At 40.4% G+C, this 14,886-nt stretch overlaps 1 protein-coding gene across 1 annotated transcript; it reads left to right on the forward strand.

Moving 5' to 3' along the window:
* The first annotated feature begins 2,604 nt into the window (after positions 1 to 2,604).
* On the forward strand, positions 2,605 to 11,493 carry LOC132385036 (G protein-activated inward rectifier potassium channel 3-like). The gene is made up of 3 exons (XM_059956741.1): positions 2,605 to 2,805; positions 5,711 to 6,959; positions 11,057 to 11,493. The coding sequence occupies exons 1-3, from the start codon at positions 2,605 to 2,607 to the stop codon at positions 11,371 to 11,373; spliced, it is 1,767 nt and encodes a 588-aa protein (XP_059812724.1). The 3' UTR covers positions 11,374 to 11,493.
* Positions 11,494 to 14,886: the final 3,393 nt, after the last annotated feature.

Here is a 14,886-nt window from a genome sequence, read left to right on the forward strand (position 1 = left end):
GGGGAGAGGTTTTTGAAGATTGACTTGTCACAAGCCTATCTGCAAATGGAGATTGAAGAGTCAAGCAGGAAGTTCCTTACAATCAACACTCACAAGGGACTGTTCCAGTGTAATCGTCTCATCTTTGGCTTCACATTAGCACCAGCAGTTTGCCAAAGAGCAATGGGCCAAGTTCTCCAGGAACACAATGTTACCTTGATGACATCATTGAGACTGGCAAAAAAATGATGTAGAACACCTCCAGAACCTTGTTTCAAGATCTCTGATGAGCGCAGAAAACAACTATGCACAGATCAACTGAGCGGCCCTTAGTCTAGTATGTGGAATAAAGAAGATCCACCACTACTTCTATGGACAAAAGCTTATGCTAGTGACAGATCACCAGCTCCTTGTGTCTATTTTCAATCCCAGAAAGGGAATTCCAGTGATGACTGCTACCCAGTTACAACGTTGCCCACTCTTATGACATAGAGTTCAAGAATATTAAGCAACACAGCAACACTAATGGCTTGTTACGTCTTCCACTGTTGGCAACTGCAGAAGAAAAGTCTTCATCCAGCAACCCAGCAGAAATGTTCCACACCACGTTGGTGAACCAATTGCCGATAACAAATTCCGAAATAGAAGGGAAAACAAGGAATGGCCTGACATTGTCAAAAGTCTGTGAGATCACCATGCAAGGATGGCCAGCTTATGTTAACCCTATGTTTCCAGAGTTCTCAGTGAGACCAGACCAACTGTCGGTATGTTAAAGAAAGCTGATGTGTGGATCTTATGTTGTGCTTCCCTCTAAACTGTGCACCAGATTGGTGGAGGCATCATGTGGATCAGATATTGGATGCTCAATCAAAGAACACACCTGAGTCAACTGCATCCAACAAGACGGAGACAGTACAGTCACCAGACTTACCTCTCAGTGATAATCATGTCACTGACAGCAATGTTACACCGGAAACTGAGAATGTTGTCTTAGACAAAACACCTGCCAAACCTGATGCCACTCCACACGCCCAGAGGTACTATCCTGAAAGAAACAGGGCGCTACCCAAAAGACTGAATCTTTAGAACTGTTAAGTTAGTTATGGACTGTTATTGTGAAAGCATGTTTATTTGGAATATGGGTTTATGAAAGGGAAATTGGATGTTTTGTACAAACACAGTTTTGTGTTGCATTAATCTAAAGGGGGTGGAAGTGTAGTGTATAGATCTATTTTTTTAGAGCAATAACCACACCCCCAGCACGTCATATTGATCTGTTGACTGTGTATGAGCTGTTGTCTACGCATGTACATTGTTCTCTCTCTCTCACTGCAATGTAAATATACCAGTTAAAGCCATCTCCCGTGTGCGTGGTTTTATTTGATTGTTGTCCGTAGACACAACAGTCAAGAGTCCATCTTATTGTACTAGAGAATCATTCAATAGTCTTATTTGAGCCTGGTGGTATGTGCTTTCAGGTTTTTGTACCTTCTGCCCGATGGGAATGGGGAGAAGAGAGAATGGCCAGGGTGGGTGGGTCTTTGATTATGCTGACTGTTTTATTGAGGCATCAAGAAGCGTAGACAGACTCTGCAGGGGAGAGGCTGGTTCCTCTGATGTTCTGAGGTTTGTCCGCCACTCTGCAGTTTTCCGTGATCTTGGGCAGATCAATTACCATACCAAGCCATGATGCATCTGAAAACGATACATCCTATGATGCATCGATAAAGCTTGCTGAGGGTCAAAGGGGGCATGCCAAATTTCTTTAGCCTCCTGAGGAAGTAGAAGTGCCAGTGAGCTTTCTTGGATGTGGTGTCATTGTGATTGGACCAGGACAGATCATTGGCGATATTCATTCCTAGGAACTTGAAACTCTCAACCACCATGACCTCAGCACCACTGATGTAAACAGTACACTATCCTCTTCCTGAAATCAATGACCAGTTCTTTTGTTTTACTTACATTAATGGAATGGTTGTTGTCATACACCATGTCACAAGGCTCTTTGTCTCCTTCCTGTACTCTGATTCACTCTGGGGGTATCATACATGGAGATGGAATTGGAGCATAATCTGGCCTCGCAGTTGTGAGTGTATATGGAGTGGACTAAGGGGTTGAGGACACAAAGTTTGAATAATCATGGCAGAGGTGTTGCTGCTTATACTTATTGATTGTAAGCTGTCAGTCAGGAAGTCAAGGACCTCCTGTTCAGTTCCCCAGCATTTGCAATTTCCTTTGTCTCCTGAAACCACTGATTTAGACAGAAACAAATTTTACACTTTATATCAAATGACCTATAATTTGTTTTATTGGCAGATTATTATCTGGAAAAATTAACACTGATTTTCTCTCCATTGATGCTGCTTGACCTGCTGAACATTTCAAGTATATTCTGTCTTTACTTAAGATGTTCATTACCCTTAGTGCTTTGAATGTTTATTCAGGAAAACAAAATGTATTAAAAAACACTGACTTTGTTAATTTTAAAACAGAAAGATCACATCACAGGTATTTCATCGGGCTGACTTTAAAATAAGGAGGCAAGCTCTTTATTCCTCATGAGTCTTGGAGAAGTATTACTATGTTTTGTATGTTGTAGTAAAGTCTAGCAGGACATCTACCACTATGAGCTGCAGCATGGATCTGTACAGGAACAATGAAGCCTATACTTATCATCGCATCACTTCTACGCCAACCAAATATAAGCAAAACAGAAACCGTCGGAATTCCATACCTCCAGCTCAAACTCCTAAAGGCAAGCACATGTTGGCATACCTCCCAAGGCTTGTAATGGACACAGGCCGATATGGAACATTTTCTGTAAAGGTAGGCAAATCTACTTGAGATGCTGTAGCTTTTCCAGTTTAATAGGAAGCAACATATAGCACTAAATAAACTAGTGCACATTATATTTATTTGAACTCTGTTATAAATTACTGAAAGTTTGTCAAATAAAGCTGTCAAGATTGATATAAAGGTATTTTTTCTACTGTCCAATGTTCTGATGAGCAATGATGATGCAAGAATGAGATTAATAAGAAATGGAGACAGTAAAGTGGAATCGATTTCCACATTCAGCCAGCAGAACACTAAATGTGGCGCAGAATCAATGACATCATGGCCAATTCATGCACACATTTCGCGTGAGCAGAGTGGTGCACTACTTACTATAGCGCAAAGGAACTTTGTAAATTAAAAACGTATATGCAAGCAGTCAATGTCACTGTAGTGAAAATCTATAATTCTAATCCCTGTGAGTTGATGAAAACCTGGTATGATTCTTTAAAAGATGTAAAGATTTAACAGAATAGATACAAAGAAACATTTCCACATGTATGTAACAGCATAGCAAGTGGTCATGACTCAAAGAGTGGTCAGAATGTGGAATTCATATCACAGGGTGTAGTTAAGACCATAAGGCATAGGAGCAGGATTAGGCCATTCAGCCCATTGAGTCTGCTCTGCCATTCCACCGTGGCTGATTTATTTTTCCTCTCAACCCCATTCTCCTGCCTCTTCCCCTAACCTATGACATCTTTTCTAATTGAGAACCTATCGCTCTCCGCTTTAAACATACCCAACGACTTGGCTTCCATAGCCATCTGTGGCCAAGAATTCTACAGATTTCCCACCCTCTGGCTAAAAAAATTCCTCTTCATCTCTGTTCTTAAGGGACGCCCTTCTATTCTAAAGCTGTGCACTCTGGTTCTAGACTCTCCCCGCTACTGAAAACATCCTCTCCATGTCCACTTTATCTGGGACTTTCAATATTAAGCAGGTTTCAATGAAATTTCCACACCCCCACTCCATTCTTCTAAACTCCAGTGAATCCAGGCCCAGTTAAAGTGAATGGCATGGATGTGGTCACGGAAAGGAAGAGGATGTATATGACGGAGAGAACAATAGAGGGTAATGGTGATAAAATTAGCCAGAAATGAAACAACGTGCAAATGGAGCATTGGTCTACATTAATTTAGAGAACTGGAGAATTGGTCTGTGTCAGCATGCTTGTCCCCATCAGTCAGGGTGCTGAGTTTGGGAGATAGGTCATTATGTTGCAGATGTAGAAGTCGTTGATTCCTATAACTCTGTAATAGGAAAGAGGACGCTAAACTGGAAAGAGAGCAGAGAAGGTGCAGGGGGGGTAATGGGGATATTGCCAGAACTAGAGGGCCTTTGTTATAGGGAAAGGTCGGCCAGGCAAGAACTTTAATTCCTTGGAGCATATGAGAACAAGGGGTGACCTTATAGAAACACTGACAGTTATGAGAAGAATAGATAAGGTGGATGGTAATAGTCATTTCACCAGGGCAGGGGAGTTCAAAACTTGCAAACATAGAGTTAGGGTAAAAGTGACCTGGGGGACAACATTTTTATGCAGAGTGTGGTGAGAATATAGAACGAGCTGCCAGAAGAAGTAGTTGAGGCAGGTACAATGGTACCATTTAAGAAGCGCTTGGATAGGTGGAGGGATGGAGGAATATGGATTGAGTAAGAAACATTAGAAATGTAAGAAATAGGAGCAGCAGTCAGCCATCTGGCCCATCGAGCTTGCTTTGCCATTCAATAAGATGATGGCTGATCTGGCCATGGACTCAGCTCCACCTACCTGCCTTTTCCCCATCACCCTTAATTCCCCTGCTATGCAAAAATTAATCTAACTGCCTTAAGTGTTAACTAGGCAACCTCTACTGTTTTTCTAGATGGAGAATTCCACAGTTTCACTACTCTCTAGGAAAAGCACAGGAAATTAGGACTATGACAATGGTCGGTATAGACCCATTGGACTGAAGAACCTTCATCTGTGCTGTACTTCTCTTTGACTCTTAATACCACAGGGACTGGAGGGGCAAATGACCCAATTCTCTGCCATACGTTTAGTGTAACCCTGTCCCACGCTACACCCAAACTTAATAAAATTGTAAATAGAGCTTCTCATTTTTATTGTTGCTCATTTTACTGTACCTTCAGCATCCTGAATCACCCCCAAATCACTTCATAGTTTAGAAATTTAGTTCAAAGTTCAAAGTAAATTTATTATCATAGTACGTACATGTCACTATATGCTACCCTGAGATTCATTTTCTTGTGGGCATTCAGAGCAGATAGAAAGAAATACAATAGAATCAGTGGAAAACCATACACACAGATGGACAAGCAATCAATATGCAAAAGAAGACAAACTGCGCAAATACAATGAAAGACAGGTAATAATAATAATAATAATAATAACTAATAAATAATAAATAATATTGAGAACATAAGTTGCAATGTCCTTTAAAGTTAGTCCATAATTTGTGGAAATAGTTCAGTGTCAAGATGAATGAAATTATCCACACTGGTTCAGGTGCGTGATTTTTGAAGGATAGTAACTGTTCCTGAACCTAATGATGTGGGACCTAAGGCTCCTGTAACTCCTTCCTGATTGCAGTAGTAAGAAGAGAGCATGGCCTGGATGGTGGGGGTCCTTGATGATGGATGCTGCTTTTCTATGACAGCACTCCTTGTAGATGTGCTCAGTGTCAGAGAGGTTTTTTCCTGTGATGGACTGGGCTGTATCCATTACTTCTTTTAGGCTTTTCTGTTCATAGGCATTGGTGTTTTCATATACAAGGCCATACCATAAGCTATGCCATACTATACCATAATTTATCTCTAAGTTTTCAAATTTGGAATGGAGAACAATTTTTAAGACAGAATTACAAATGTTTCAATAATTTCTGTCTTGCAGTCAGAAACCAAGTTGTTACCCACATTTGAGGAAGTACCACAGTCTCCACAAAGTGGAGAATCACCAGCATCTGGGAGTACCAGTGTCATTTCAATCTTGGGCTGCAAGGATTGTGAAGAACACACAACTAGCAATACTTCAGCACTCCTGCACTGTTCCAGTCCAGATATAAACTGGCAGCTATCTGCACCCAACTCAACAATAAAGCCCAGGTTAAGTGTGGCCACTGATGTGGATGAATGCTCGAGATGCCGTCATATATTACCCAGAAAGGCAATTTTGCATGATATAAACACCAAGTTGTCCCCAGCAAATGCTGCTAGCCTACCCAACCTCCCGAATTACAGCCGCAATATACGACCTACAAAAAATATCTTATCTGTTCCCACATCTCCAAAGCAGCGATGTAAACTGATAGATGACACCCAACAACTCTTCAAAATTACAAGTCAACAGAAGCGACAGCGTTATGTAATGAAAGATGGCAAATGCCAGGTGAATCTTGGTTACATCGAGGAAAAACAAAGATTCTTGTTTGACATTTTCACAACAATAGTGGACCTGAAGTATCGGTGGTTTCTCTTTGTCTTCATGATGTGCTACCTTGTGACTTGGGTCAGCTTTGGATTTTTCTACTTCTTGGATGCTTACTTTAGAGATGACATCAACCATGTGGGGGATGTTGATTGGAAACCTTGCTTAAATAATGTAGATGGCTTCATCTCTGCCTTACTGTTATCTATTGAAAGTCAAAGGACAATTGGTTATGGCTCCCGCATGGTGACATCAAATTGCACAGAAGGGGTCATTTTACTCATAGCTCAATGCATTGTTGGTTCCATGATTGATGCCATGATGGTGGGCTGTGTGTTTGTGAAGATCTCACGGCCTAAGAAGCGAGCTGAGACTCTGAAGTTCAGCAAGTATGCTGTGGTATCACCCAGGGATGAGACCCTTTGCCTGATGTTTAGAGTTGGTGACCTAAGAGATAGTCACATGGTTGACGCAAAGCTAAGAGCCAAGCTCATCAAATCTAGGCAAACGAAAGAAGGTGAATTCATACCTCTCGAGCAGACAGAAATTAACCTTGGTTACGACACAGGGAAAGACCGACTCTTCCTGGTAGAACCACAGACCATAAGCCATGTTATTAATGACACCAGTCCTTTCTGGGAAATGTCTGCTGACTCCTTGAAGAGAGAACAGTTTGAAATTATTGTAATTCTGGAAGGCATTGTTGAATCTACAGGTTAGTTACTTTCTATCCCTTGACTGTTTCATGGAACAGAACATGAAGCATATTTGTGTTTAAATTCTTTGGATTTTATATAGCAATATAAACTCTGGTTAAACCACACTTGGAATATTGTATTTAGTTCTGATCACCTTATTATAGGAAGGATGTAGAGGCTTTAGAGAGGGCTCAGAGGAGATTTATCAGACGCTGCTTGGATTAGAGAGTGTACCTAATGAAGATAGATAGTGCAAGCTAGGGCTTTCCTCCTTTGAGCTGTTATGAAATGCTGTAACTGGGTCACTTACCAGCAAAGATAGAGAGGTCCGTTGAAGTCTGATGGTACTATTTTTAACAGTATTTATTGATAAAGGGGCACAAAAATAAGATCAATGCAAACATACAGATAATATACGTCATCAATACTAAATCTAAAAGTGCGGGTATAGTAATAATCAATAAGAAATAGCTCTATCGTTGTCTAGGGGATAATGTATTGTCCGATGGAAATATAAAAGTCACTGTTAACTCATTTAAGCTACAGCGTTTTGGTTTGAGAGAGAGACGGGTTAAACTTGCCCAGTTCTTTTATGATGCCAATCCTTCGAGTCTTTTGGGAGTTGGTTTCCCCGTTGTTAGCTAAAAGCCATTTTTCCGTGGTAAAAGCCACCATTTCCGGGCAAATGGAACCGAACGCACGTGGCCTCCTCCCAATGGCTTCCGCTATTACGGGATCGCTAGCATTTCTTCTGGTGCGTCTGAGGGGCTGTTCCCACAGACCCTCTTTTATCCTGACTCACAGGGTCTCAGATGTCAATCAGGTTGGGGGTGATGCAATCCCTCCCTCAACCAGCCCACTTTGCCTGAGGGCTTCCACGTAGCACAGTACTGCAAAATACAAGTTCGTCTCCAAGAGACAATGGCCGTGTCCTGTAGCTTTATATCGCCGGGGGGGGGGGGGAACAAGACATTCCGCACGTCTCTCTCTCATTTCCTGGGTCTCCTGACCCAAATCAATAGTGATCTTGCGATTCTCACAAAGGAGGGGGCTGCAGGCGTAACAGAGCAAAGAAAAAATATGAGGTGATTTGATAGAGGTGTGTAAGGTAAAAAGAGGCATAGGTTGAGTGAACAGCCAGAGACTTTTTTCCAGGTGGAAATAGCTAATATGAGGGATCATAATTTTAAGGTGATTAGAGGAAACTATAGGGTGGATATCAGAGACATTTTTTATACAGAAAGCTGTATGTGCATGGAATATACTGCCAAATGTGGTGATAGAGGTAGACACGTTAGAGACATTTAAGGGACTCTTAGATAGGCACATGGATGACAGAAAAATACAGGGCTATGTGGGAGGGAATGGTTAGATTGACCTTAAAGTTAAAAGCTCGGCACAGCAGCATGGGCCAAAAGCCCTGTACTGTGCTGAAGTATTCTATGTTCTAATGTGAATTGGTCATATGTGCATTTAAGCAGCTTCAAACATATTGACTCACCTGAAGCCCATTTTATGAATCAACAAGGTCAGAAGTGATCTTTTACATCACCTCCACTTGTCTGATCTCCCGCAAAAAACCCTAATTCTTTTACTATCTAAAGTTCTCAGGAAGATGTTGCTGGGACTTGAGGACCTGATTTATAGTGAAAGGTTAAACTTTATTCCCTGGAGCATAGGAGAATACGGGGAGATGTTATTGAGGTATACAAAATTGTGACAGGGTATGGGGGTAAATCTGAGCATACAGACTGGGTGAGACTAGAACTAGAGACCATAGGTTTTAGGTGAAAGGTAAAATATTTAAGGGGAGCCTGAGGGAGAACTCTTCGCTCATAAGATGTAGTGAGTGTGGAATGAACTGCCAGTAAAATTGCAACGCTTAAGCGAAGTTTGGAAAGGTTCATGGATGAGTGGGGTATGGAAGGTCAGAGTCCAGGTGTGGGGAGATGGGACTAGGCAGAAAAATAAGTTGGAATGAATTAGATGGGCTGAAGGGCCTGTATCTGTGCTATAGTGTTCTTTAATTGATTCTGCACTGCCAATTTTACACCATTGTTGTCAAATTTTAAACACAAGAGACTCTGCATTCACTGGAAATACAGAGTAACACGCACAAAATGCTGAAGGAACTCAGCAGGTCAGGCAGCAACTATGGAGAAGAATAAAGAGATGACATTTTGGGCCAAGACCCTTGTCCATATCCTGATGAAGAGTCTCAGCCTAAAATGTCATCTCTTTATTCCTCTCCACAGATGCTGCCTGACCTGCTGAGTTCCTCCAGCATTTTGTGTGTTTTATCAAATTTGCCTCCTATGTTTTTTTTCCAACGAAAGGAAATCAAAAATAAAAGAGTAAAGAAATACAATTTCCTGACCTCTTCCACTGCCAGGATGAGGTTAAATGCAGAATAGAGGAAAACTTCACATTACTCCTGTGCTATTTACAAACTGCTGCCCCTCTGTACTTTTTCTCTCTCTTTCTGATCTACCCTGTTCCTCTCTCTCCCTCTCTCTCTCTCTGTCTCACAGACACACACACCAGCTGCCCCATCTTCTTTCCCCTCCTCCACCCAATACATCTCTGTATTACCCATAGACTCATCTCACTGCGTCTCCTCCCTACTGTTCCTCTCTGCCCATTCCACCTCCCTTATTTGATGCCATGCTCTACATGCCTTTCTTATCAGACTCCATTTTTGCAGCCCTTTGATGCCTCCCCCAATCACCTCCTAACATTTGCCAAAATTTTCACTCTCCCCCCCCCCCTCCATCTGCCTGTCACCTCTCCCCACCTGGATCCACCTACCACTGCTATCTCTTGTTCCATCTATTCCCTCATTTCAGTACTCACTAACAACCCCACCTCCACCTTTATTTTTCAGTGCAGATGAAAGAAAGAGGCTGCAGGTAGTGCAGAGGTTGGCAGAATGCCTTACAGCATGTCAGCTGTAAGAACGGAGTTCAATTCTTACTCCTGCCTTTAAGGAGTGTGTACGTTCTCCCCTTAACTCCATGGGTTTCCTCTGGGTGCTCTGGTTTCCTCCCACATTATAAAGACACAAGGTTAGGGTTAGTAAATTGTGGGAATGCTATGTTGGTGTTGGAAGCACTTGTGGGCTGCCCCCGGCGCAATCCTTGTTGACTTGATTTGACGCAAACGACGCATTTCACTGTATGTTTCAAGGTACATGTGACAAATAAAGCTAATCTTTGCAATGAGTGTGCTGTAATGTGGTGATACATTGAGAAAGATCACCCTCTCTTCTATGGAATTTAGAAAATTAGAAGAATTCTCCCATTTCCTTTACTGCCTCCTAATCTATCATTCTTGGTATTGAACTGATATATCCACAGAGTGTTTCCAGTCTTTTGGGATATAAAATTTCATAGATTCACAATATTCTGAAAGTTCTTTACATTTATTATATCACAAATTATGTCATTATGTTATTACTATTTTAAATAAACCGTGGAGTTATTTCAGTGCATACATATTACCCATCAAGTCTGCTCCACCATTCGATCATGACTGATTTTTGCCCTTAACCCCATTCTCCTGCCTTCTCCCCATAATCTTTGATGTGTTTACTAACCAAGAACCTATCAACCTGAACTTTAAATGTGGTTTGACCAATGCCTTATAAAGCCTCAACATTACATCCTTATTTTTAAATTCTAGTCCTCTCAAAATGAATGCTAACACTGCATGATCTACAGTAGCTCCTAAATAGTTAAACTATGTATTGTATCCTGACTCCAGCCCTCTTGCATTACTTAATAGCCAAGCCAATTAAAATTTCATGTACTAAATGAAGACATTAAGTGGAACTTTAGTAGGTAGACTACAACATTGAATGATAGAGTTTGCTCAAGGGAGCTCAAAGACCTACTCTTGCTTAAATGTTATTATGTCCTAATCACATGGTGCTGTCTGCATGATAAACAAGGCCAATACCTCAATTGATGGGATGGCTTTGTATTTTGCAGCCCTTGTGTTTAATTTGTTTTTCTCATGAATACTGCTGGTATGATGGTGGTATGTGCCCATGATGCTGCTGCAAGTAAGTTTTTCATATCATAATAAAGTCAACTTTGACTTTGACTCTTTACAGGAATGACTTGTCAGGCTAGGACATCCTACAAAGAAGATGAGATTCTTTGGGGTCATCGTTTTGAGTCTTGCATCTCCTTGGAGAAAGGTGCATTCCGAGTTGACTATAACAAATTTGACAAGACATTTGAAATCCAGATGCCACCATGCAGTGCAAAGGATATACAGGAAGCAAAAGAAACAGAGACAAATTACCTATCCTCAATCAATCTATACTGGGATCATATAAATCACTCCTGTGCCAAAGAGCAGGGCCATAACTTCACTGGGAATCACAACATTGCAGAAGAAAGAAACATGAAAGTCTTGGAGAATTAATAAAAAATGAAATAACTTGTGTTCAACAAAAATCACATTTTGAACTCAAGGGACAAAAATAAAAAGGTCAACAATGTTTAAAACACTCTGAGGCAAAAGTACCTGATGTGTACATTTGAAAGAAATGGATAAGACAAATTTTTAGAGCTACTGTAAATGAGATCTATTAAATATTTCAAGTTTCTATGTTCCAAAGGTTAGTATAATCTGAAAAAAAAGTAACGATTCGTGGTTAAAGATCAATATTATGTTGGGTAGATGGCTTGATGTTTCATGAGTAACCTTCATTTTCTAAGAATTTTCCTTCAGCAGACTCAGTTGTAGAGAATGGTTGAAATATTTGCAAACATTGCCCCATGGGCCAAACGATCAACAAATTTACAGAACGGAAGTTGTTTACCTTTCTTCATTCCTTGTTTTCTTACATTTCAGTTTGTCATCCCTGAATGAAGTCCCTACATTTTCCCTTCCATAGAGGATGTTACGTACAATCCACCACAGCTTTCAAGAGTTGACTTGATCAAGTACTAAACTCTGTTTTATTTTAGTTATTATGGCTCATAATGAACAAGGGGTTGTTTCCAATGTAGTTAGGTTACTGGAGCAGCAGTCAAAATTCTGGATTATTGATCTAAGGATATGAGCTTGAATCTTATCACAATAGCAAGGCTATTTAATTTTAAGAAACTGGATCTAGCTGGATTTTTTTTTAGAAAAGCTAGTCTGAGTAATAATAACTGTGCAGCTTTTGGAAGTTTCATTTAAATCAACTGAAACCACCAATGACCTGCAGAGGAGGAAATTACAATCCTGTACCAGACTGCACAACAAATATAGCTTCCTTGACAATTCAGCAACGATAAATATCCGCCTTGTCAGAAATGTCTGCATCCTGTGAGCAAAGGAAGCAAAATGAAAACTGGAGAATATATTATATTAAAGGGCAGCATGGCAGTAAAGTGGTTAGCCCATCACCTTATAATGTCACCGATCATCAACTTGGGTTTAATTCCCATTCGCTGCCTGTAAATTGTTTGAGTGTTGGACCCGTGACCACGAAGGTTTCCTCGGGGAACTCCAGTTTCCTCCAACATTCCAAAGACATACAGTTAGGGTTAGTAAGTTGTGGGCATGTTATATTGGAAACCAGAAGCATGGCAGCACTTGCCCCCAGCACAATACTCAGATTAGATCTGATGCAAATGGCATATTTCACTATATGTTTTGATGTACATTACATGTGACAAATAAAGCTAATTTTAATCTTTATAAAACTCATATTGGCTTCAAAATTTGTGAGGTTCCTGGGCTGAATTGTAAAATTGACTTTCCAAATGGGGTGGAAGGATGAGACAGAAGCAAGTTTAAGGGACCCTGTATATTCGACTGCTATGGACCTCTTTTCTACCCTCATTTTGAAGTAATTGGGATATTATTATCACATGTACTGAGCTGCAGTGAAAAACTTTGCATTCCATCTGAATAGATCATTCCATTCACAAGTACATTGAGGTAATATAAAAGAAAAAACAATAACATAATACAGAATATAATACTGTATTACAATTACAGTTTAGTCTGGTTAGTGACCTCAAGAATTTATTTTCATCTCCTTAAAAGATCTCAGCAGGGGTTGATAGAAGCCTGCTGAGGCCTTAAAGACATCCACAACTAATTCCCCAGGAGGAGCCAAACACTACAATTTCCTTTTCTGGAGCAGGCTTCTGGCCTGTCATTGAACAGGGAAATAGTGTCACACCTGCACTGCAATATTTGGTTCAGGATGGGCACTGATGGGTCACAGCAGGACTGGTTTAACCACCCGGAGAAAGCAAATGTTCTTTTTGTGACTATTCTTGCAATTTTGGCACTGGGTTTGAGGTTAACATGTAACAGGCAGATAAGGCATCTGCTCCATAGTACAGGTTCCTTGGAGTTTCTGGGCCGTTGTGCCATCTTTACAAATATTGATCATTTGTATTCCCCTCACCATGGCTATGAAGTTAATTTTGTATTTGTCTCCAAACTTCCTTCTGCTGTGATTCTGGTTTGATGTGCTTAAAAATATTTATTCTGCATTAGATGATAAAGCATTATGAACTATATTATAGAATAACATCAGAATTAAAATACGTTGCTGAAAAAGTATTCATTGTATTCAATGCTGTTGTATAGAGATATACATGAATGGATTAATACAAATATCTGTATGTAAAATTTCTTATGTTGGACTTGGGGACTTTGAAATTATGAGACTATGTGAGCCTCAAACTTCATAAAGAACATAGAACAGCACAACACAGCACAGGGCCTTCAGCCCACGATGTTATGCAGACCTTTTGACCTACTCCAAGATCAACCTATCACTTCTCTCTCACATACCCAGCATCTGTGTGCCTATCTAAGAATCTCTTAAATGTCCCTAATGCATCTGCCGCGACCATCATCCCTGGTAGAATGCCCCACGTGTCCACCACTCTGTGTGTAAAAACCTACCTCTGACATCCTTTCCTCCCACTTAAGAGCAGAACGAAGTGGGATTGCTGAACCCTGTCTATCATGCTCATGTAGACCAAGGTTTGATGAGGGCAACATCCTTGGCAAGGAAGAGAATGCCTACAAGAGAAAGATTAGAGAATTACTAGAGTTGGAGCATGTGGGGGACCTAAATGTGGGTGCTAAGAGTGTAGAGGTAGCCCCAGTCTTTTTCTTCTTCTTCTTCTGACTTTTAATGGCAGTTGGCAGTTCAACTTAAAGGTGCATTACTGCCACCAACTGGACTGGAGTATGGTGCAGAGAATTGGGAAATAAAACCCCTACTCGTTCTTTATCAAATGAAAACAAAATTACCCCAGAAGGCCCTATAGATTGTAAATAATGAAAGACAATATTATGAATTAAATTAAAATCACTTCCATAACTTAGTAAAGTATTTAAATGAAACTGTCAACCCCTAAAGCTAGTACTGCAGCATGCATTTGCTTTCTTTCAACTTTATATGCCACACATTGTAAAAGCACGTGTTCAACTGTTTCATCATGATGCCAACACTTACACACCCCAGAGAGATGTTTTTCAACAAGATATAAGTAATAATTAAGCATAGTATGCCCAATTTTAATTTGAGTCAATATAATTCCTTCCCTTCTTGTCTTACCTGCTTCTCCTATTAATCCAACAGTTTTATATATTCTGTAAAGATGTCTCCCCTTATGCCCATTATCCCACAATTCTTGCCATAAGCCCCTAATTCTTAGCCCCACCAACTCCTTAGCTTCTGATTTGTTGAGTGGAAGGTCTATATCAGCAAATGAACTTTTAACAGCTTTTTTGGCCAAACAATCAACCCACTGATCCCCTGAACAGCTCAACGTGCAGGGACCCATAAGAGGCAGACATGAAATATGAAATAACATTTGAAGAGTTTCCAGCAGTAAATCAGACCCATTGCTAGAATGAATCATTCTTAACAAATTCTTAACAATAATTTGTTAAGAATCTGAACAAATTGTA

The sequence above is a fragment of the Hypanus sabinus genome, chromosome X2 (assembly GCF_030144855.1).
Source record: "Hypanus sabinus isolate sHypSab1 chromosome X2, sHypSab1.hap1, whole genome shotgun sequence".
NCBI lineage: Eukaryota > Metazoa > Chordata > Chondrichthyes > Myliobatiformes > Dasyatidae > Hypanus > Hypanus sabinus.